Source organism: Carya illinoinensis, chromosome 1 (assembly GCF_018687715.1).
Source record: "Carya illinoinensis cultivar Pawnee chromosome 1, C.illinoinensisPawnee_v1, whole genome shotgun sequence".
Taxonomy (NCBI): Eukaryota; Viridiplantae; Streptophyta; class Magnoliopsida; order Fagales; family Juglandaceae; genus Carya; species Carya illinoinensis.
In genome coordinates this window covers 56,329,540-56,355,030 of record NC_056752.1, presented here as the reverse complement: position 1 = coordinate 56,355,030, position 25,491 = coordinate 56,329,540, and the positions used below count along the sequence as shown (strand labels likewise).

The 25,491-nt window shown below is 35.4% G+C and overlaps 3 protein-coding genes across 3 annotated transcripts; 2 read left to right on the top strand and 1 right to left on the bottom strand.

Annotated features, from left to right (window-relative positions):
• The first annotated feature begins 12,347 nt into the window (after nt 1–12,347).
• LOC122291301 (probable phosphoribosylformylglycinamidine synthase, chloroplastic/mitochondrial) lies at nt 12,348–17,672 on the top strand. Its single transcript, XM_043098978.1, has 4 exons — nt 12,348–12,479; nt 12,730–12,781; nt 13,053–17,250; nt 17,371–17,672. The coding sequence occupies exons 2-3, from the start codon at nt 12,740–12,742 to the stop codon at nt 17,244–17,246; spliced, it is 4,236 nt and encodes a 1,411-aa protein (XP_042954912.1). The 5' UTR covers nt 12,348–12,479; nt 12,730–12,739; the 3' UTR covers nt 17,247–17,250; nt 17,371–17,672.
• A 597-nt stretch (nt 17,673–18,269) lies between these two features.
• Nucleotides 18,270–21,543, bottom strand: LOC122291317 (LOB domain-containing protein 33-like). Its single transcript, XM_043098998.1, has 2 exons — nt 18,950–21,543; nt 18,270–18,843 (listed from the first exon to the last, which is right to left on the bottom strand). Exons 1-2 carry the CDS (start codon nt 19,226–19,228, stop codon nt 18,457–18,459), a joined length of 666 nt encoding a protein of 221 aa, XP_042954932.1. The 5' UTR covers nt 19,229–21,543; the 3' UTR covers nt 18,270–18,456.
• A 734-nt stretch (nt 21,544–22,277) lies between these two features.
• LOC122291308 (ribulose bisphosphate carboxylase/oxygenase activase, chloroplastic-like) lies at nt 22,278–25,491 on the top strand. The gene is made up of 7 exons (XM_043098990.1): nt 22,278–22,447; nt 23,160–23,470; nt 23,579–23,684; nt 23,788–23,873; nt 23,968–24,440; nt 24,558–24,839; nt 25,240–25,491. Exons 1-7 carry the CDS (start codon nt 22,403–22,405, stop codon nt 25,353–25,355), a joined length of 1,419 nt encoding a protein of 472 aa, XP_042954924.1. The 5' UTR covers nt 22,278–22,402; the 3' UTR covers nt 25,356–25,491.

Genomic DNA, 25,491 nt, shown 5'->3' with positions numbered 1-25,491 from the left:
AATTTTAATATTATTATTGTCTTGAGATTTGAAAAAATTAAGAAAAAATTGAATTATTTATTATATTTTAGTATGAAAATTTAGAAAAATTATAATAATGAGATAAAAATTTATATTTGAGATCTAAGACCACCATACTCTGCACTCTCTCTCTCTCATCTTTCTTTCTTCTTCCTCATTCAATTTGTAAATTATTTACGGGCAATATGGCTCAAATGTGCATGCATGCAGTGAGCTTGAAATAAAGGTTAGGATTTAAATCGCACGGAGAGAGATTAGATTAGATTAAGCAAAGTTTTCAATTAGGCGCTATGTAATCTCGAGTGGCAGCGGCCTTTAAACAAAGACTGTATGTGGATTAATTTTGCAAAACACAGAATAATAAATAAAGAATTATGGGTAGAACAAAGAAAGGAAACAAACATGTGGCCAAGGGAGTGTGATGCCCCCAAATTCCGTTTGAGATCGGACGGATATTTGAAGCGTCGAGACATGTAACACAAGGTTAGCTGCTCCCGTTCATGACATATAAGATGCAATGTTCCTAACATGCATACAACATTATGCAATATTCGCAGCGGATAATTTTTTTCTTTAGCAATACTATGCACCAAATTGAAAATATCCCAAATGCTTAAAACATACTTCATACATAATGACTCATTGAACAGATCACAACACTAGTCCAAAATGGTTATGATCCAAAAAGTACTAGAGATGCAACTCCATTGTACAAGTAGTAATTTACGTTAACTACTATATTAACATTGGCGTCGCACCATCGCTTAGTCAACTGTGTCTAGTTGATCAGCTCCTGATTCTCCTTCAGGTCCTGTAACAAGATCTACCATTCGGGGGGAATGGTAGTTGGGACTACCAAAGTGAGATTTGATTACAAATCTCAGTAAGTTAACAAAAAACTTCCATACAAGCTAATGATGCATGGATGACAGTAAAAGTATAAATGAATAATCAAATTCATAAGTAATTAAAGCATAACTTGGCGTACAACATGGTATAATTGACATAACTTAAATTAAAACATAAACTGAACTTGACTTGACATGAACTTGATCTGAAACTTGACTTAACATGAAAAATACATACTCCACAGTTGTTGTGGTCCCATGTATTCTACGTGTAAATACATACTCCACAGTTGTTGTGGCCCCATGTATTCTACACAAACTTGACTTAACATGAAAAATACATACTCCACAGTTGTTGTGGCTCCATGTATTCTACGTGTAAATACATACTCCACAGTTGTTGTGGCCCCATGTATTCTACGTGTCACAATTGTTGTGTCTCACGTAGTGTATGCGTTACAATTGATGTGACCCCATACATAAGTAATCAAGATGAAACGTGACTGGAATACGAAATGACTGAAACCCTGACGTAATATAACGTGACTTGAACATAACTTGAAATACATGACCAACTTGAGATAGAAACATTTCGTAACATGGCATAACATATAATAGACAACATATTTAACATGACATACTTGCAACAGTAAATATTACATGACTTGACATACATGTAATAGATGGTATACTTAGCATGACGTACTTGTAAGGTACAGTAATACATGACAGAATATATTATGTAACAGATAAAAATTGATGACAGAATAAATTCTATATAATAGACAATTACGTGATAACTTGGCATGGCATGACATATATGATAACACACATACATACACTGTAGTTCCTTTACTTAGCACACATACACAGTAGACTGCTAGTAAGTTAAAAACTAACTTACCTCGATCTCCGCGTTTCTTATAAAACTTTAAGCGCGATCACGAAGAACTGTAATTAGTGATTCTAAAAGTTAGTACTAAATCACTAATAAATTGAAATATAGAAAATACTAACTTAAAGAGTAAAATTTCTATTTTACTCTCTGCATGTAAAAAAATGACCGTTTTACCTATAACTTAAGGATTTTGCATACCAACTCCAAAAGTCACCAAAATTTACATGCATCATGTAAATTTTATCCTCAATTCAAATATCAATTTAGAAAAATTTAAAACTAATCACAACTATTAAAACTTCATAGGGCCGAAATTTCCATATGCTATTTCTATTGATTTTTGTTTCCAATTTGTTTTGATCAACCTTTTGATCTATGACTTATAAATATGTGATCTTCAAACTAAACCATCACATGGTTTAAAAAGATATCCTAAAACATATATAAGCTTCTAATTCAAGATCACATGATTAAAAATTAACCAAAATATAAATTTAGCCAAGAACATCCACACTTTGGCTTATCTGAATATCTCTTTACATAAAATTTCATATCTTTGAAACTAATATCAAATATATTCAAAATAATAATATAACATGTATATAAGATGCTTAGGATCTTCCAATAAAATTATCAAAGTTATTGGAATAGGTTTAGACCACCAAAGAGTTAAAGTTTCTCAAAACAGAAACTGTTTTTCCTCTTCCAGTTTCTAAGTTTCTAAATCTAAGAAACTATTTCATCAAAACCTTTAATCATGCAAAAATCCTCAACCAATAGTCATATATACATGTTAAAAATACTCCATAACAATTTTGGACCAATATCTATCCATTAGCTTGGTTAAAAACTCCAAACTATAACATATTCTCCAGTTTATCTTCCAGAATGACCTTTCTATAGTTTACATAATATTTGACTGACTAAATAATTTTCAAATGGGGCAAATAAGATATTCACGTAAACTAGATTCAAAAGGGAACAACTTATATGAATGAGACTTTATGATAAAACACTTACAAAAATTTCGAAATGAGCATGCAAAAGAACTCCTAAAAGCTGTCCGAGAGAAAATGTTTGATATTCTTTTAATGGAAAGTATAAATGAAAATAATTTCGTGGGGAGAGGTGGCTGGAAATACTTATGGATGAGATATATAAGAGATGAGGCTGGAGTGAGAGTTAAGTGTAGGACTCTCTTACCTGAAGTGAGAGTTAAGTGTAGGACTCTCTTACCTGAAGTGAGAGTTAAGTGTATGACTCTCTTACCTGAAGTGAGAGTTAAGTGTAGGTGTAACAGCCCGCTAGAAATTTAACGGTGAAATTTCTATTGGCTTTAGGAATCTCGTGAAGACCCGATAAGTTTTCACTAATCTATTAATCGTATAGTTGATATTATTACTCACTATGGTATCAGAAGTATGTTTTTGATTATTTGAGATAATTAAAAAGTTTTAATAGGACACATGGAAAGATTTTAGTCACCTTACTCTTCCAAGTATACTCTCCACTTTTGAAAAATAGTCTAAGCTGATTTTGTGGATATTATTGGATAAAAATAAAAATAAAAAGAAATATCTTGAGATAATTTTCGTGAATATTATTGGGTAAAAATATTTTGAATTGATTTTTATAGATATTATTAGATAAAAATATCTTAAGTTGATTTTTGTAGATATTATTGGATAGAATATTATGAGATAATCTTTTATAGATATTTTGGGTAGGAGAAAACTACACTCAACTCTCAACTCCAGCCTTATCATCTTCCTTATCTCGTCCATAAGTATCTCCAGCCATCACTTACAAACTTATCTTCATTTACACGTTCCTTTAAAAGAATATCAAATACTTTCTATCGGACAGCTTTTAGGAGTTCTTTTGCACGCCCATTTCGAAGCTTTTGTAAGTATTTTCTCATAAAATCTCCTTCATATAAGTTATTCCTTTTTAAGTCTAGTTTACATGGATATCTTATTTGTCTCATTTGAAAATCATTTGGTCAGTCAAATATTATATAAACTATAGAAAGGTCATTCTGAGAGATAAACTGGAGAATATGATATAGTTTGGAGTTGTTGACCAAGCTAATTGATAGATATTAGTTCAAAATTTTTATGGAGTATTGTTAACATGTATATATGAATATTGGTTGAGGATTTTTGCATGATTAAAGGTTTTGATGAAAGATTTTCTTAGATTTAGAAACTTAGAAACTGGAAGAAGAAAAACAGTTTCTGTTTTGAGAAAGTTTAACTCTTTGGTGGTCTAAACCTATTCTAATGACTTTGATAATTTTATTGGAGGATCCTAAACATCTTATATACATGTTATATTATTATTTTGAAGATATTTGATGTTAGTTTCAAAAATATGAAATTTTATACAAAGAGATATTAAGATAAGCCAAAGTGTGGATATTCTTGGCTAAATTTATGTTTTGGTTAATTTCTAACCATGTGATCTTGAATTAGAAGCTTATATATGTTTTAGGACATCTTTTTAAACCATGTGATGGTTTGGTTTGAAGATTATATATTTATAAATCATAGATTAAGAGATTTATCAAAACTAGTTGAGGAAAAAGTTTATATTTTTGGACTAAGCGTAAAACCAAAAACTCCAAATGTTATTTTGTGATTTTGGTGACTTTAGTTTGATGATTTAAAGCATGGTTGATGTTAGGATGATATTATAAATATATTAGAAGTAAGATTTGATTTTTGAAATTCTTGGAAATGTTTTGATTTAAGGTCAAAACTTGTGATTCAAGTGCTTGGATCTTTTTACAAAAAAGTTTGGTGTTGATTATTAGCTTTTTCTAAATGGATGTTTTAAGTATGGTTTTGAACTTAGGATTGGAAGATGTTTGTTGCAAAATTTTGGTTTAAACATGAGTTTTGAAGTTGGAAGGAATTGCAACAAAAATCAAGGGAAATGGCCTATGGATGTTTCTGCCATAGTGTGTTTTTCAGAGTTGTGTTTTGTTTTAAATTTTTTTGAGTTGATATTTAAGTTTAGGACAAAATTTACATGAGAAATGTAAATTTTGAAAACTTTTGGAGTTAGTATGCAAAATCCTTAAGTTATGGGTAAAATGATCATTTTCCCACATGTAGAGAGTAAAATAAAAATTTTACTCTTTAAGTTAGTATTTTTCATATTTCAAATTATTAGTGATTTAGTTCTAACTTTTAGAATCACTAATTACAGTTCCTCGTAATCGCACTTGAAGTTTTATAAGAAACGCGGAGATCGAGGTAAGTTAGCTTTTAACTTACTAACAGTCTACTGTGTATGTGTGCTAAGTAAAGGAACTACAGTGTATGTATGTATGTTATCATATATGTCATGCCATACCAAGTTATCACGTAATTGTCTATTATACAGAATTTATTCTGTCATCAATTTTTATCTGTTACATAATATATTCTGTCATATATTACTGTACATTACAAGTATGTCATGTTAAATATGTTGTCTATTATATGTTAGGCCATGTTACGAAATGTTTCTATCTCAAGTTGGTCATGTATTTCAAGTTATGTTCAAATCACGTTATGTTACGTCAGGGCTCCAGTCCTTTCGTATTCCAGTCACGTTTCATGTTGAGTACATTCAGTTTGTGTAGAATACATGGGGCCACAACAACTGTGGAGTATGTATTTAACTGCATTGTGATGTGTAGAATACATGGGGCTACAACAACTGTAGAGTATGCATTTACACGTAGAATACATGGGGCCACAACAACTGTGGAGTATGTATTTTTCATGTTAAGTCAAGTTTGCATAGAATACATAGGGCCACAATAACTGTGGAGTATGTATTTACACGTAGAATACATGGAGCCACAACAACTATGGAGTATGTATTTTTCATGTTAATTCAAGTTTCAGAGCAAGTTAATGCTAAGTCAAGTTTCAGATCAAGTTCATGTCAATTCAAGTTCAGTTCATGTTTCAATTTAAGTTATGTCAATTATACTATATTGTACGCTAAGTTATGCTTTAATTACTTATGAATTTGATTATGCATTTATACTTTTACTGTCATCCATGCATCATTAGTGTGACATCCCCAAATTCTGTTTGGGATCGGACGGACATTTGAAATGTCGAGACATGCAACATAAGGTTACCTGCCCCCGTTCATGACATATAAGATGCAATATTCCTAACATACATCTAACATTATGCAATATTCGCAGCGGATAATTTTTTTTTCTTTAGCAATACTATGCACCAAATTGAAAATATTCCAAATACTTAAAACATACTTCATATATAAAAATCCATTGAATAACTAAGATCACAGCACTAGTCCAAAATAGTTATGATCCAAAAGTACTGGAGAGCAACTCAATCGTACAAGTAGTAATTTAACTACTATATTAACATTAACGACGCACCGTCGTTCAGTCGACTGTGTCTAGTTGATCAGCTCCTGATCCTCCTTCAGGTCCTGTAACAAGATCTACCATTTGGGGGGAATAGTAGTTGGAACTATCACAGTAAGATTTGATTACAAATCTCAGCAAGTTAACAAAAAAAACTTCCACACATGCTAATGATGCATGGATGACAGTAAAAGCATAAATGCATAATCAAATTCATAAATAATTAAAACATAACTTAGCGTACAACATAGCATAATTGACATAACTTAAATACATGAACTGAACTTGACTTGATATGAATTTGATCTGAAACTTGAATTAACATGAAAAATACATACTCCACAGTTGTTGTGGCCCCATGTATTCTACGTGTAAATACATACTCCACAGTTGTTGTGGCCCCATGTATTTTACGCAAACTTGACTTAACATGAAAAATACATACTCCACAGTTGTTGTGGCCCCATGTATTCTACGCATCACAATTGTAGTTAAATACATATTTCACAGTTGTTGTGGCCCCATGTATTCTACACAAACTGAATGTACTCAGGATGAAACGTGACTGGAATACAAAATGACTGAAGCCCTAACGTAACATAACGTGACTTGAACATAACTTGAAATACATGACTAACTTGAGATAGAAATATTTCGTAACATGGCATATCATATAACAGACAACATATTTAACATGACATACTTGTAATGTATAGTAATACATGACAGAATATATTATGTAACAGATAAAAAATTGATGACAGGATAAATTCTGTATAATAGACAATTACGTAATAACTTGGCATGACATGACATATATGATAACATACATACATACACTGTAGTTCTTTTACTTAGCACACATACACAATAGACTACTAGTAAGTTAAAAGCTAAACTTACTTCGATCTCCGCGTTTCTTATAAAACTTCAAGTGCGATCACGAGGAACTGTAATTAGTGATTCTAAAAGTTAGAACTAAATCACTAATAATTTGAAATATGGAAAATACTAACTTAAAAAGTAAAATTTTCATTTTACTCTCTACATGTGGGAAAATGACTGTTTTACCCATAACTTAAGGATTTTGCATACTAACTCCAAAAGTTTCCAAAATTTACATTCCTCATGTAAATTTTGTCCTAAACTTAAATATCAACTTAGAAAAATTTAAAACAAAACACAACTATGAAGAACACACTATGACCGAAACATCCATAGGTCATTTCCCTTGATTTTTGTTGCAATTCCTTCCAATTTCAAAACTCATGCTTAAACCAAAATTTTGTAACAAACATCTTCCAATCCTAAGTTCAAAACCATACTTAAAACATCCATTTAGAAAAAGCTAATAATTAATACCAAATTTTTTTGTAAAAAGATCCAAACACTTGAATCACAAGTTTTGACCTTAAATCAAAACATCTCCAAGAATTTCAAAAAGCAAATCTTACTTCTAACATATTCATAATATCATCCTAACATCAACCATGCATTAAATCATCAAACTAAAGTCACCAAAATCACAAAATAACATTTGGAGTTTTTGGTTTTACACTTAGTCCAAAAACAGAAACTTTTTCCTCAACTAGTTTTGATAAATCTCTTGATCTATGACTTATAAATATATGATCTTCAAACCAAACCATCACATGGTTTAAAAAGATGTCCTAAAACATATATAAGCTTCTAATTCAAGATCACATGGTTAGAAATTAACCAAAACATAAATTTAGCCAAGAATATCCACACTTTGGCTTATTTGAATATCTCTTTGCATAAAATTTCATATCTTTGAAACTAACATCAAATATCTTCAAAATAATAATATAACATGTATATAAGATACTTAGGATCTTCCAATAAAATTATTAAAGTCATTAGAATAGGTTTAAACCACCAAAGAGTTAAACTTTCTCAAAACAGAAACTGTTTTTCTTCTTCCAGTTTCTAAGTTTCTAAATCTAAGAAAATCTTTCATCAAAACCTTTAATCATGCAAAAATCCTCAACCAATAGTCACATATACATGTTAACAATACTCCATAAAAATTTCGGACCAATATCTATCCATTAGCTTGGTCAAAAACTCCAAACTATAACATATTCTCCAGTTTATCTCCCAGAATGACCTTTCTATAGTTTACACAATATTTGACTGACCAAATTATTTTCAAATGGGGCAAATAAGATATTCATGTAAACTAGACTAAAAAACGAACAACTTATATGAAGGAGACTTTATGATAAAACACTTACAACAACTTCGAAATGGGCGTGTAAAAGAACTCCTAAAAGCTGTCCGAGAGAGAGTGTTTGATAATCTTTTATTGGAAGGTGTAATTGAAGATAAGTTCATGGGTGCTGGCTGGACATACTTATGGACGAGATAAGGGAGGTGATAAGGCTGGAGTTGAAAGTTGAGTGTGGTTTTCTCCTACCCAAAATATCTATAAAAGATTATCTCAAAATATTCTATCCAATAATGTCTACAAAAATCAGCTCAATATATTTTCCAAATGTGGAGTAGACTTAGAAGAGTAAAGTGGCTAAAATATTTCCATGTGTCCAAATAAAATTTTGCTAACCTAATTTGGACATTACATACTGTGATTTTGAAAAACACTGCGCTTAGTACGTTTACCGAGCTTACTATTCACTCCAAAAATAAACGTAATAAACTTAGTACTGAAAAATCCTAAATATTCAATTAAGCCTAGTGGTGTAGACTATAATGTATTCTGACACTTCTAACTATCTCAAATAATTAAAATCGCATTTCTAGCATCATAGTGAGAGATAACACTAACTATGTTGACATGCTAAAACCTATGTGATTAATCAATTCGTGTAAACTTACGGAGTTTTCACGAGATTCATAAAGTCAATAGAAATTCCACAATTGAATTTCTAGCAGCTGTTACAATTAGCCTGTGTGGAAATTTTTTTTTTTGTTAACTTACTGAGATTTGTAATCAAATCTCAATGTGGTAGTCCCAACTACCATTCCCTCCGAATGGTAGATCTTGTTACAGGACCTGAAGGAGGATCAGGAGCTAACCAACTAGATACAGTCGACTGAACGACGATGCGTCGTTAATGTTAATATAGTAGTTCAATTACTACTTGTACGATGGAGTTGTATTTCCAGTACTTTTGGATCATAACTATTTTGAACTAGTGCTGTGATCTTAGTTATTCAATGGATCTTTATATATGAAGTATGTGTTAAGTATTTGGGATATTTTCAGTTTAGTGCATAGTATTGCTAAAAAATAAATTATCCACTGCGAATATTGCATAATGTTAGATACATGTTAGGAATATTGCATCTTATATGTCATGAACGGGGGCAGGTAACCTTGTGTTGCATGTCTCGACACTTCAAATGTCCGTCCGATCCTAAACGGAATTTTGGGGGCGTCATAGTAGGACTCTCTTACCTAATAATATCTACAAAAATCAATTCAAGATATTTTACCCAATAATATCCACGAAATTAGCTTAAAATATTTTTATCTAATAATATCCACAAAATTAGCTTAAAATATTTTTATCCAATAATATCTACAGTTTTGAACAGACGTTTTGTCTGAAAATATGAAAAAATGTTATTGCGCCATAAGACCTTAAATAACCATCCGAGTCTAATGGCACAAACCATAATACATTTTGACACTTCTAACTATCTCCAATAATTAAAAACACACTTCTGATACCATAATAAATAATAACACTAACTATGTAATTAGACAAAAACCTATACGATTAATGGATTCGTGAAAACTTATGGGGTCTTCACGAGATTCCTAAAGTTAATAGAAATTTCACAATTAAATTTTTAGCGGGCTGTTACAAGGAGCATATCACCGTTTAATTCAGTTCCTAAAACGTGAGCAACTTACCTTATTTGCACGATTCTACATCGCTTTTTAGGCTTTTGCATGTATGCAAGATACATATAACATTATTATAAACACAATCCAACAACATTAATTATCCTACATTTGTTATTTTAAAGTAGGACTTTAAAATGTTGTTCAAAACTCTTAACAAATTTTGGTCGGATATGGTTGGTAATTACTTTAGAATCTCTATACTTTTATGATAAAGATTTCTTGCTATTTTCTGCATTAATGACCTATTAATATATATTTTTAATTATAGCTAGCACTTTTTTAAATTAAAAAATTATAAGAAATCGTAATCAATGAATCTAATCTTCAAATGTGTGTTTTTATTTTTGAAAAACTCTACTCTGAATCTTCAAGCACTATACACTATAGACAGTTTTTTAATTTTTAATTTCTTTCTCCTACTAAATGTGTGGTATATGAATGATGAATATAATAATTCAGTTAGTTTAAGAATAATAAAACTAATAAAATCCTTTATTTTTGGTGCAAAACAATGAAGTAAGATTTTCTTTTCCTTTTTTAAATAAAAAAAATATAGGAGGTTTTGAATCTAATTTTTTTTAGAAATATTTTAATCACAAAGAGACTACTTAAAGGTAAATTTATAAACTGATGTGGTTTGATGCAGTATATTATATTATAAAGTTATTTTTATTAAAAATTAAATCTAATAAATCATATAAAATACGCTAATTTATAAATCTATTTTTATATAAACTATTTATGTTTTTAACGGTTCTCATTTTTTTTTTTACCAAAAAATCGATTATATCATCTGTTGCCCAAATGACTAACACAAGAGAGGGTGAATTGAGTTGTATTTAAAAAAAATAACAATTATAAATCAAATATACAATATAAATATAAACAAAATACGAAATAATAATAAATATAAAGAGTAAGGGTAAGAGAGAAGCAAATTCAGTATGTTAACGAGGTTCAGCCCCACTGCCTACATTCTCGCCTCAAGCTACCATTTGAGGATCTCCAAATTCACTATTCAACCTCTTTCAGGTGGAGATAGAAACCTATTACACTTTTGAACAACACCGCTACAAAGGATTCGTATAGAACACTCTATACACTTGCAATCACCTTACACGTAGTGATTCAACTATTCCCTGTGTAGAACACTTTCTACACGCACAAGGGTTATACACACCCTTTTACTGATACAAGAGCTGATAGTGGGTAGATTATCAGAAAACACTCCTCAATGAGTGAAATAAGAATAATACAGCGCAAACTATATCTCTCAAAATGAACAAGAATTAAGGCTTAATGTTTAAAGAAGAGAGAATGAAAGTTTTGAATGAATATTGTATGCTCTTGGTATTGTAAATGTGAAACTCTCAAATAATCTATTTATAGACATATGAGACTTCATATTCAAATTTAAAAAGATTCACATATCAAAGACAACATTATTTATTTTTTCAAAAAATTTAAATAAAAAGTTTTTCTTTTTTAATTGTCAAAGACAACATCATTCATTTTTTAAAAACTTTAAACCTAATTTTGTACTTTTGGCATATGACAAAAGGAGTACACTTTACTTTTCAAAAAATTCAAACCTAATCTTTTACTTTTTGCATATGACAAAAGAAGCACACTTTACTTTTCAAATAAAATCATCTACCTTTTGCATAAATTAAAAAAAGCATCAATTACTTTTGAAAATATTTAAATAAAATATGCACATGTGAAAGATGACAATCAATTATCTTTCAAAATTTTCAAATTTAATTTTCAAAATATTCATGCACATGTAGAAAATGTATTTTAATGCTTTATGATAAAATATTAATTTTGAGCCTTAATCCTAATTTTGAATTTTTAAGATATTTACAATATTACTCTATGATTTTAATGTGAACTTATTCCATTCTTGTTCATGCTTGTTTTCTTGATATACTTGACTCTATTATGTAGACAACTTGAGTTTAAAATTCTTTTATTCTTTAAATTCATTTATTATCATCAAAATTCATGTATAGATATATAATTATACAAAACTTGAAATCTTGAGTTTAATATCATTATACTCTTGGTAGGAAGATTTTAAGTCCACGTAAAGTTCGCAAAAAGCTGAAAGAAAAAATTTAGTTGAAAATATAATTATGTATTAATATATATATTAATTTATTATAATTAATTAAAAAGTAAATTTTATTAAAAATAATACTAATTTAAATTTTAATTATAAAAAAATTAATATTAATATATAAATTAATACGCAATTTTATTTAGTAAAAATAAAGCCTTATATGCTTCGTATATCGAGTCTTCTGGTCTGGGTCAAGAAAATAAAGAAGAGCCGACTCACTTCCACGCCCTACAGCAGCTTACTGAGGTTTATTTCAGACTAAAACCCTAGTTCGATCGTCTCTCTTGCCGGTAAAACTCTCTCTCTCTCTCTCTCTCTCTCTCTCTCTCTCTCTCTCTCTCTCTCTCTCTCATTCTTATTCGTTACTGATAATTTAGTTTAGCTTCTTCTCGATAATCAAATGCTGCAATGGTTGATTTATAAATATTTTTGGGTTCAACGGGAGGTTTTTTCGGTTGTTTTTTTCCGGGGAATTTCTTCTTTGGAAAGTAACACAATGATTTTGCTTACAGTTCTCTGCCTGTAATGTTTTCCTCTCAGGTCCGAGGTAATGGCCAGTGCTCGGGAAATTACAGCGGCCGAGTTTTTGCGGGTATGTTGTCATTATTCCTCTGTTCAGTTGCCGAGGAATCATAGGATTATGAATGAAGATTGGGAATTTCTTTGTGGAAAATGAATTCTAGTTTGTTGTGGGTACTAAAAGTTGACTTTTTCATACCATATTTGTGCATTTCTGACATGGCTTATAGTCAACCAAGCAAAGCCGTATCTTCTAATAATTTTAAATATCGATACATTCTCTGGGCTCTGGCCTAACCTAGCAAATATGATATTTTTGGCGTTTTCTTTTGTTTTTATTACAGGATACCAGTAGGCTAAATGTTTTTCTACATAGAAATTTCCGTAGCCAGAAAAGCCATTTGTTATGGGGTACACTGCGTAGACAAGGTCGAAGACTGGCTATATCTAACAGAGGAAGTGTTTCATTGAGGTGTCGAGCCCAAGCAAAGCCCGAGGCTATTGTTTCTGGGGTTGTAAGCAGTAACATAGATGAGCAATCGAGCTTGGTTGAGAAGCCTACCGAGGAAGTTCTCCATTTTTATCGGATTCCGCTGCTTCAGGAAGGTGCAACCGCTGAACTTTTGAAGTCTGTTCAATCCAAAGTCTCAAATCAGATTGTTGGCTTGAGAACTGAACAGTGCTTCAATATAGGGCTTGATTCTGGGCTTTCAAGTGGAAAGCTTTCTGTTCTCAAGTGGCTTCTTCAGGAAACCTATGAGCCTGAGAATTTGGGGACAGAGAGCTTTCTTGAGAAGAAGAGGCGGGAGGGGTTGAATACAGTTATAGTTGAGGTTGGGCCTCGGCTGTCTTTTACAACAGCTTGGTCTTCAAATGCTGTATCGATTTGTCGAGCATGTGGATTGACAGAGGTGGCCCGCATGGAACGGTCAAGGAGATACTTGATGTATAGCCAGGGTGCCCTGCAAGACCATCAGATTAATGAGTTTGCTGCAATGGTTCATGATCGGATGACTGAGTGTGTTTATACCCATAAGCTTGCGTCATTTGAGACTAATGTGGTTCCAGAGGAAGTCCGCTATATACCCATCATGGAGAAGGGCCGGAAAGCATTGGAAGAAATTAATCAGGAAATGGGCTTGGCATTTGATGAGCAAGATTTAAAGTATTACACCCGGCTCTTTCGGGAGGAAATCAAGCGGAATCCAACAAATGTGGAATTGTTTGACATAGCACAATCAAATAGTGAGCACAGCAGGCACTGGTTTTTTACTGGTAGGATGATTATTGATGGACGGGTCATGAGTAGAACTCTCATGCAGATCGTGAAGAGCACCTTACTGGCTAACCCAAGTAATTCTGTCATTGGGTTTAAGGATAACTCAAGTGCTATCAAAGGGTTCCATGTGAAGCAATTGCGACCCATTCATCCTGGTTCAACATGCCCATTAGAGACAGCTGCCCGTGAACTTGATATTTTATTCACAGCTGAGACCCATAATTTTCCATGTGCAGTGGCACCATACCCTGGTGCAGAGACAGGTGCAGGAGGTCGCATCAGGGATACTCATGCGACAGGAAAGGGGTCTTTTGTGGTTGCATCTACAGCTGGTTATTGTGTTGGGAATCTCAACATGGAGGGGTCTTATGCTCCATGGGAAGATCCATCCTTCACATACCCATCAAACTTGGCTTCACCTTTGCAAATCCTTATAGATGCTAGTAACGGTGCATCAGACTATGGGAACAAATTTGGAGAACCCTTAATTCAGGGCTACACTAGAACTTTTGGAATGAGACTCCCTAGTGGGGAGAGACGGGAATGGCTGAAGCCGATAATGTTTAGTGGAGGTATAGGGCAGATTGATCACACCCATATAGTTAAAGGAGAGCCTGACATTGGGATGCTGGTCGTAAAGATTGGGGGTCCTGCCTATCGTATTGGAATGGGTGGAGGAGCAGCATCAAGCATGGTTAGTGGCCAAAATGACGCAGAGCTTGATTTTAATGCTGTGCAGCGTGGAGATGCTGAGATGGCACAGAAGTTGTATCGCGTTGTTCGTGCCTGCATTGAAATGGGGGAGCATAACCCAATTATCAGCATTCATGATCAGGGGGCTGGTGGGAACTGTAATGTGGTAAAGGAAATTATATACCCCAAAGGTGCTGAGATTGATATCAGAAAAGTTGTAGTTGGTGACCACACGATGTCTATATTAGAGATTTGGGGTGCAGAATATCAGGAGCAAGATGCGATCTTGGTGAATCCTGAAAGCCACAAACTATTACAATCAATCTGTGATAGAGAAAGGGTTTCTATGGCTGTTATTGGAGCAATAAATGGCAAGGGATGTGTTGTTTTAGTTGATAGCTTGGCTATTCAGAAATGTCATTTGAGTGGACTCCCTCCCCCTCCTCCTGCTGTGGATCTTGAGCTTGAGAAAGTACTTGGTGACATGCCTCAGAAGTCCTTTGAGTTTTTCCGGATGGTTCATGTGCGAGAGCCCCTTGATATTGCTCCTGGGGTCACGGTAATGGATTCTTTGAAGAGAGTACTGAGACTTCCGTCAGTTGGTTCAAAACGTTTCTTGACGACAAAAGTGGATAGATGCGTAACTGGTCTTGTGGCACAGCAGCAAACTGTCGGTCCCTTGCAAATTACTCTTTCTGATGTTGCGGTCATTGCTCAGACTTACACTGATTTGACTGGAGGTGCATGTGCCATTGGGGAGCAGCCAATTAAGGGTCTGCTGGATCCAGAAGCGATGGCAAGGTTGGCTGTTGGGGAAGCACTCACAAATCTTGTTTGGGCAAAGTTCACTTCTCTTTCTGATGTTAAAGCAAGTGGTAATTGGATGTATGCTGCAAAGCTTGATGGGGAAGGAGCAGCCATGTATGATGCTGCTATGGCCCTTTCAGAAGCTATGATTGAACTTGGTATTGCTATTGATGGAGGAAAGGACAGTCTTTCCATGGCCGCTCATGCTGCAGATGAAGTTGTGAAGGCTCCTGGTAATCTTGTAATCAGTGTCTATGCCACTTGTCCTGACATAACAAAGACAGTAACCCCAGATTTGAAGCTAGGAGATGATGGCGTTCTGCTGCACATTGATTTGGCAAAGGGAAAGCGGCGTTTAGGTGGATCTGCTCTTGCTCAGGTTTTTGACCAAGTTGGGATTGAATGTCCTGATCTCGAGGATGTTCAATACTTTAAAAGGGTTTTTGAAGGAATTCAGGACCTTATCGGAGATGAATTAATCTCTGCCGGTCATGACATCAGTGATGGGGGGCTTTTGGTTTGTGCCTTGGAGATGGCATTTGCTGGAAATTGTGGCATTGTTTTGGACTTGACTTCAAATGGGAAGAGCCTCTTACAGACACTTTTTGCAGAAGAACTCGGTCTAATTCTTGAGGTAAGCAAGAACAGCTTGGACGCTATAATAGAAAAGCTTAGCAGTTTAGGTGTTTCTTCTAAGATCATTGGACAAGTTACTGCAAATCCCTCGATAGAGTTAAAGGTTGATGGGGTAACTCATTTGAATGAGAAAACTTCACTGCTTAGGGACATGTGGGAGGATACCAGTTTTCATCTGGAAAAACTCCAAAGATTGCCTACTTGTGTAGATTTAGAGAAAGAAGGTTTGAAATTTAGGCATGAACCTTCATGGGAATTGCTCTTTACTCCTACCTTCACAAGCGAGAAATATATGAATGCAACTTCGAAACCAAGGGTAGCTGTGATCCGAGAAGAAGGCAGCAATGGAGACAGAGAAATGTCTGCAGCATTCTATGCTGCTGGTTTTGAGCCATGGGATGTTACAATGTCTGACTTGCTTAAAGGAACCATTTCACTGCATGAGTTCCGTGGGATTGTGTTTGTTGGAGGTTTTAGCTATGCTGATGTGCTTGATTCTGCAAAAGGTTGGTCTGCTTCAATACGATTCAATCAGCCCCTTCTAAATCAATTTCAGGAGTTTTACAAGCGGCCAGATACTTTCAGTCTTGGTGTTTGCAATGGGTGTCAGCTCATGGCTTTGTTGGGGTGGGTCCCAGGTCCCCAAGTTGGCGGGGTGCTTGGTGCTGGTGGGGATCCATCTCAGCCAAGGTTTATTCACAACGAATCAGGAAGGTTTGAATGTCGCTTTACAAGTGTGTCAATAAAGGACTCACCTGCTATGATGTTCAAAGGAATGGAAGGTAGTACTTTGGGTGTATGGGCTGCTCATGGTGAGGGAAGAGCATTTTTCCCTGATGAGGGCGTATTGAATGATGTGCTTCACTCAGACTTGGCTCCACTTAGATATTGTGATGATGATGGGAATGTGACAGAATCTTACCCTTTCAATTTGAATGGCTCTCCTTTAGGGGTTGCAGCCATTTGCTCTCCAGATGGACGGCATCTTGCCATGATGCCTCATCCAGAGCGTTGCTTCTTGATGTGGCAGTTTCCCTGGTATCCAAAGCAATGGAATGTGGACAAGAAAGGCCCTAGTCCTTGGTTGCGGATGTTCCAGAATGCTCGAGAGTGGTGCTCTTGAGATGGTTAGTTTTTAACTGTTAGTTTCAAAGATAGCACTTATCAGAAGAAGGGAAGTTTTAAAGATAGCTTCCTTTTTTAAATGCTTACTAATACTGTGCTTCTCTGTTGTTAATCAACAACAGCGTTCAATGGCAGCAGGCATGGCGTTTTAAAGGTCACCAGGATGATTCAGATTTTTGTCTTATTGGGATTTCTAGAAATGTCGGAGATGCCAAATTTCTTTTAGTTTTTGTTTGCGACTACACAAGGTCTTGCAGAAATGGGCATCATTGAAGTTACCGTCATTGCATGGCGTTTCTCTGAATTATAGTTTGCTCTCTCTCTCTCTCTCTCCCTCTCCCTCTCTCTCTCTCTCTCTGTGTAACAAAATACAATATAGGTGACCTGTGGAGAAATTTCAATGGCATCAATTTTAATTATGATATATTGACAAGCTTTTTCCTGTTTTAATTTCATGCGGACCATCTGGAAGGGATTAAAAAATATATATTTTTATTGATAATCAGAATAGGCAAGAGCCAAATTACTGACCTTGAATGGACGAAAATATGATTGGCAGTGTATTTAACTTGTTGCAAGATTTGCTGGATTTACATGTATACATTAAAGCATGTGTACTTACTTTAATATGGGTGTATGTGTGCGTATTTCCTCTATTAGTCTGGCATTCTCTTATCTTTCTGTTTAGCCCCTGAAGTGTCTGGTTTCATTTAGTTATGCAGTTTTTAATTGTTTGTTGGTCATTGTTGCTTATTAATTGTGGTACTCTTTGGTTCCCGTTCATATCATAGGGTTTTATTGAGTTTATTGTGATCTTTGGCTTGTTTCTGGGATTAAATCACTGCCTTGAATCATTTTCTATTGTGTTTCTTATTACTCATGCCGGGGACGAATACAAGCACTTGTCCTAAAATTATTGTACCTGTGATCTGCATGTCTCTCACAACCCACATGAGGTATTTGTAGTATAATTCCAGACAACTACGATGGAATGTGAAATGAAAGTATTAGGTCAAGCATAGAGAAGAGAAGGATGTTTGTGTGTAATTTAAACTAGAATTAACTATGCCTACAACTCAAATACCAGGTCATACGCATACTTAAATTGCAAAATCAGGTCTAGTACAAAATCTGTTACCATAGGAAGCCGAAAGGAGTCCTTATATAACACAAGCCTTCTGTTCACATGAAAGCTATTCGTGGTATTTTTAGATTGGACCTGCGCAGGTTTTGATGTTGGTATTCTTGTACAACCATGGAGTCTCTTCGCTAATTTCCTCAATGAGGCTCTCTAAGATAGTTGGAACAGAGTCATCAAATAAGTTTTGGCTTTCCCATCCATATAAAGGAGGGAGCTGTATATCCATCTGGCTATCAAAAGAGGCATGGTTGGCAGTGGAACTTCCAGTATAGGAAAATAGACCACCTTGTTGGTTTTGATAATATTGTGTGTGCTTGTCATCATGTTGTGAAGAGAATTGTAACCCATCATATGGGCTGGTATTTACTTGAGAGCTTCCACAACTGCTGACACCAACTGCGACATTAGCCATTTGGTTCCCAATGATATCTATCTCCTCTTGTAAGTTGGCAACCTGCAAAAGCCAGGTAAATAGTGTATGCTATGGTTAGCTAATTATTCAAGCTTCAGTGTGAATTTTGCAGGTTTTGGGAGAGAAGCTGAAGTAGCAGCCAGGAAACCTGTTGTTGGAGTGCAAAGATATCGGCAACGCAACCATATATGGGATCCCGCACCCTAGCCAGTGCCTCATAAGCAATGGTGGTTGCCGCGACACTTCGGGTTTGTACTGGTAGGTGTAGTAATAGCTTTGAAACGTTACTTGCACCAAACACCTTGTGCACCGCTGCAAAGTGGGATGCAGCTTGGTCATAACAAAAGTAAGGAGCAAACACACATTCACTGGTGCACTTTCTCCTGAGGAACTTGCACGCTCCACATGAAGAGCCAATCCCTGTCATTGTCCTAAGCTTTTCCTTACCCCTGTCAGTTGGATTTTCAGTAGTACCAACTATTGGACTGGGTTGTTTGAGTAGCCGAGATTTATTCTTTATAGCGATGATTTACAAGAGTTGGAAGTTTGTATTGTTGCCTCCAAAGGACATTCTTACTTTTGGTTAAAAGTATGTTTCTTTTGGGTCTCCTTGATGGCCTACATCGTCATTCTTAAATTGGGCAACCTTTACCATTCGTGCCCTTAAAAGGCTAGACTATGTGATGGAATACCTAATCATTATGACCATAAGTTGGGCTATGAAAGAAAAAAATAGTTTTTGAAAACGAGTATTTTGATTGAAATCATTCTTTGTACGCAAATACAATGGCTATTTCTCCCTTTTGGCAACTATGATGAAAGTTCGTCACCCCTGAGAGAAGAATGATTAGGAAAAGATGAAGGGGATTTTACTCATTTAACATCTTATTGAAGCTTTTAAATGAGCAAGCTAACATTTAGTTGTCAATAGCCTTGTTAACTCCATGAAATGTTTATTCGGTTTCTGATTATTGGGTCCTTTCACTCTGCCTCCACAGCAGCCACAAATCCACGTGGCAGTAATTGCATGTAGAAATAATGAGAAAGGGGGACAAATTGTAGAATAATTTTCATGCTTTATGCGAAATCATCACTTGTCTCAAAAGTTTAAGCTGATAGGAAGATGTAGATTTTATTATTTATTTATTATCTTAACATTCTCTTTCCTGTGTGAGCTAGACTCTCTTTCAATGGGTGACCTAATATGTGAAATATTTAATTAAATAAGGTAAAATGTAGAGTCGAATTTAGGACTTCTGCGCTGATATTATGTGAAATCACTTGTTTCAAAAGTTTAAGTTGAAATAAAGATATAGATTTTATTATTTATTTTATGTCTTAATATAGTCAAAAGGAAGGATAAGGTTGGTAAATTACGGCTGAAAACAGGGTCTCTACTCCAATTAGGTAAATGTTGTTATATGTGCGAATAGTGATTGGATATTGTGTGCACTGACATGGCGGCTATTTGTCTTGATGTTACTAATTCTCCAAAATTATGCATTATTTAAATCATCGCAGGCGTTAATTATTCTTTAATAGCATATTTTAATGGTAACACTAGATCAGGTTTGGCTGTTGGCCACTTAATTTATGCATGGGTCGGTGATTTAGGACGGACCCCCACTTTGTCTTCCCAGTAGGAACTAAATGCCTCCAACAGCATTACTTCTAATGCTCTCGAGCCCAAGAGAGAGGCTCACGTACCTGTCAACAACAGTTTCTAAGTGCACGAACTTCTATTTTTCTGCATGCTTCATGGCTCTAGATGTAAAGCAGAGTTAGCCTAGTGTCTGTTTGTGTGTCTCACAGAGAGAGAGAGAGAGAGAGAGTTGGTTGGGACAACATGCCATTTGCAGTAATATGAGCTTCGCTTTCTGTCATTTCGGAACTGTGTAGTGTTTTGTTTTGGACCGAAATATATGCATGAGCAAGAGACTTTCGAGGGATGGTGGAGGGGAGCTTTTCGGCTTTTGAGTTTAACGATGTAAGTGCCTTTCTTTATCATGGATCAATTATCACTTTGTTCCATCTTCTAGGTTTGCCGACTCTTAACATTAATGTTGTTTGTTTGTGCATTCCCATGAACCTAAATACCATAGTTTAAGCAGAAAAAACTCGATGACCAATAGGTGATGGCTTGGACTACAACCCCTTTTGCTATTATGTGCTTGCAGAATTTGCTGTCATCAACTAAAATTTCACATAGGCAGACAAGATGGATTCTTATCCTCTTAGGACACGAGTATTCCTTTTTCCTATTTTAAACCAAGTAATTCTATATATTACACTTCTATCTTATTTCTATCTCATTATGTAAGATCTGATATATTTATTATTATTGGATAATAAAAAGTCACTTCAATAAAGGATCAATTACTAGAGATAAATACGTCACATCTTACATAGTGAAATGACAATGAGATGGTAATGTAGTGTATAGAATTAAAGTGATTATACCGAACCAACATGCTGTGTGGTGTTGCCCTGTTGCAGTTTCAGAAGTTTCTACGTACTATTGTGTACCTCCCTTTGTTTCACCTTCTGGGCACTTGATTAGTGCATTTTCCTGTTAGATGCAGAGGTTTGCTTAACCAGAAGAAAGAACTAGTTTTCAAGACATGCACGGACGAATTTGTGGGTGTCGGTTGGTCTTGCTGATTAAAACATCATCCATAAGGATTAAGAGCCATGCACTCAGCGTGGGCTGGGCCCACCCCCCTGCGGCTGGAGATTCAGGGCCTCACTTTTAGAGAGAGAAGCTATGCAAATTCTGAGTTATGGGCCAGGAGCTGTACTAAATTTGTATCTACATGGAATTTAGGGATAACGTGTATACTAATAATTAATCGAATTTATAAAAGAGATTGTCTGACGAGAATAACTTCATATTTATATTAACCTATTATTTCTTAATAGTAAACTACCGAGAAAAAAAAAGCTTTTGACCAGAATTTCAAATTGAAAACTAAATTTATATTCATTTTCTCACAAGCAAAGGTTGTATTTTTTTATGAAACAGATAATGGAAGGTTAAAATATCTTGATCTATACCATCTCCTGAAGAACCAAGATTTTCTTTTCATTTTCCAAGCTATGTTGCTTCCAAGCCGGGGGGTCGTCTAAATGCCAAATGGGACCCAAAATAGCCCTCTCACCATGAAACTCACCTCACATTTTGCTACATAATTGAAACCAGAATCATGAAAATCACAAACATATACTTCACCCAATCTATATCTTTTTTTTTTTTTCTTTTTTCTTTCCAAAATACCACTTTGTTTTTATATCCTAGTGGTAGCCAGATTTTAAGTGGAGAAGAAAGGAGCTTAGAGGGTAGACTCCTGTTCCAAGCACCCTAACGCTTGCCACGTGTACTACAGGGTAATCTTGATTGTGTGGCCGTTAGGAGTTCAAAAACCAATCCTCAAGATATCAATTTCTGTACACTCAAAGGAACTGCTATAAGTCCTCATCATTACCCACAATTGATCATCTCCTCCACCACCAACTCTCTGCATCAACTTGCAGCCTACTCCCGGCTCTCTTCACGCTCTGCAACTCCCCCTCCCAGATCACAGCCGTACGATCTCGGATATCGATGGCTGCAGCCGTCTCCACCATTGGAGCTGTCAACCGGGCACCGGTATGGTGTCTTTTTTTTCCCGTCCTTGGAAGGCTTCACTCACATTTATATATAATTCTATCAATGCCCACAGGGTACTTTTGTTTTGGTTTCTGATCAGTTATTGCTAGAATTTATTTCGAGATTTATACATGCATGTATATGATTTCTCAAAAATACACACATAAATCTAGCTTCATTGTCATGATATTTAGTCTTGTTGTTTGTGCGAGTATGTACTAATAAACATGCCCATCTGTGTATGCGTAAAGCCAAATTAGTTTATGCGTACTTACATGTATGCATGCTGACTTTTGGGAAAGAAAAGCGAAAAAGAAGGGTGCTTGTCTTTATTTTTCTTCCTAGTTTTCATTTGATAAAGAACGAGGCAAAGATCTTTGTGCATGTTTCGATGGCAATCAAACACAACAGTAAGCCTTCAAGCCGACTTATCTGGTTTTTATTGTATATTAGTAAAGAAATGGAAATTAGTCAAATTCTTCTCAACCTACCTATTTGGAATCCCCCTAAGCTATCATATTTTGAGTATCGCCTTCTCAAACTACTAAAAAAGTATAATACAACACTCATTTTTGGGAATTTTTAGGATTAATTTCGTATTTCAAAGATAAAACATGGATACATATATAGTTTGGGTAAGGATTACGTGTAAAAAGAGTTGAGTTTTACACCTTCCATTAAAGTGCTGCGTGCATGGTTAATGTTGATGCAGCTGAGTTTAAATAGCTCTGGTGTTGGAGCTTCAGTTCCAAGCTCAGCCTTCTTAGGCAGCAGCTTGAAGAAGTTGACCCCAAGATTCACCAAGGTTTCCACTGGGAGCTTCAAGGTCGTCGCAGAGGTCGAGGAGGATAAGCAGACCGACAAGGACAAATGGAGAGGCCTTGCTTTCGATGAATCCGATGACCAACAAGACATCACCAGAGGAAAAGGTATGGTTGACTCGCTCTTCCAGGCGCCCACGGGAGCTGGAACTCACTATGCCGTTATGAGTTCTTACGACTACATCAGTACTGGACTTCGCCAGTAAGAGAACTTAATCATTATTCAAGCTCTTGATTCAGATAGTGATTGGTTATAAGTCTATTTTGCCTGTAACATTTTATCGTGAACTTGTGATGATGCTTAACTTAGGTACAACCTGGACAACAACATGGATGGTTTTTACATTGCACCTGCCTTCATGGACAAGCTTGTTGTTCACATCACCAAGAATTTCATGTCCCTGCCTAACATCAAGGTGTACATATATATTCAAACCTGTTGGATTTCTAAGTTACGTTATTTATAGGCTGTAAATTACCACAAAATGGAACAACCAACTTTTTAAACTTTTATTACAGATTCCTCTCATCCTGGGTATTTGGGGAGGTAAAGGTCAGGGGAAATCTTTCCAGTGTGAGCTTGTCTTTGCAAAGATGGGAATCAGGTTAGTCCATATTTGTTTTAAATCAATTTTCACAGGAAATGCTTCTGCTGCTTGCACATTTATCTTAATTTACAAACAATGAAATTCTGACCAGCCCCATCATGATGAGTGCTGGAGAACTGGAAAGCGGGAACGCAGGAGAGCCAGCAAAATTGATCAGGCAAAGATACCGTGAGGCAGCTGATATAATAAGGAAGGGGAAAATGTGCTGCCTCTTCATCAACGATCTGGATGCAGGAGCTGGACGGATGGGTGGAACCACCCAATACACTGTCAACAACCAAATGGTGAATGCCACCCTCATGAACATAGCTGATAACCCAACAAATGTGCAGCTTCCCGGTATGTACAACAAGGAGGAGAATCCCCGTGTCCCCGTCATCGTCACCGGGAATGACTTCTCAACTTTGTATGCTCCTCTCATCCGTGATGGTCGTATGGAGAAGTTCTACTGGGCTCCTACCAGGGAGGACCGGATTGGTGTCTGCCAGGGGATCTTCCGTACTGACAAAGTTGCTGCTGATGACATTGTGAAGCTTGTTGACACCTTCCCAGGCCAATCAATCGGTAAATTACAACCTAGAAAGCATATCTCCTTCTTTCCCTTCAGCCTGATTCGATTGAAAATAGCACAATATTAGTTAATTATTCATATATGATTTTGTTCTATGCATGATTTTGCAGATTTCTTCGGTGCCCTAAGGGCTAGAGTTTATGATGATGAAGTGAGAAAGTGGGTTTCTGGTGTTGGGGTCGATGGCATTGGGAAGAGACTCGTGAACTCAAAGGAAGGACCCCCAACTTTCGAGCAGCCCCAGATGACACTCGAGAAGCTGTTGGAGTACGGGAACATGCTTGTCCAAGAGCAAGAGAACGTGAAGAGGGTCCAACTTGCCGACAAGTACTTGAGCGAGGCTGCTCTTGGAGAAGCCAATGAAGATTCAATTAAAAGTGGAACTTTCTACGGTTAGCCCCTTGATCCTAGAGGCCTTGATGGGAGGTTTGAAATTGAATCCTTCTTTTTGTAAACTTAACACGAAATATTGACGCATGAGGGGTGGGTTCTAGCTGAAAATCTTCTGCTTTCCCGTTTGGACAGTCAGTATAAGATTAATTGAGATAAAAATTAAAAATGAAATAAAATATTATTATTTTAAATTTAAAAATAATAAAATTTATTATTATTATATTTTATATAAAAATTTAAAAAATTATAATAATTAGATAAAATAAGATGAATTAAAACCAACTCTAAATACAAACGAGAGAGCTAGAGCGCAGTTGTCACTCCCAGAACACAAAGTTTAAACAAAAAAAAAAAAAACATAATGATTTCTCCTAAGTTTTTGTAATTTTTCTGGCGCAGGTAAAGCAGCACAACAAGTAAATATTCCTGTCCCTGAAGGTTGTACCGATCCAAATGCAGAGAACTTTGACCCAACTGCGAGGAGTGATGATGGGAGCTGCCTGTACACATTCTAGGTATTGCGTGGAAAGGAGAAACAATTTAGAATCATGTTCGATTAAGAATAAATGTTGTTACCCGGTTAGAATGGATTGTCATCCTCTAATTTTGTGTTATAACACATTTTCCAATCTTAAATAGGTTTTTGGTTCA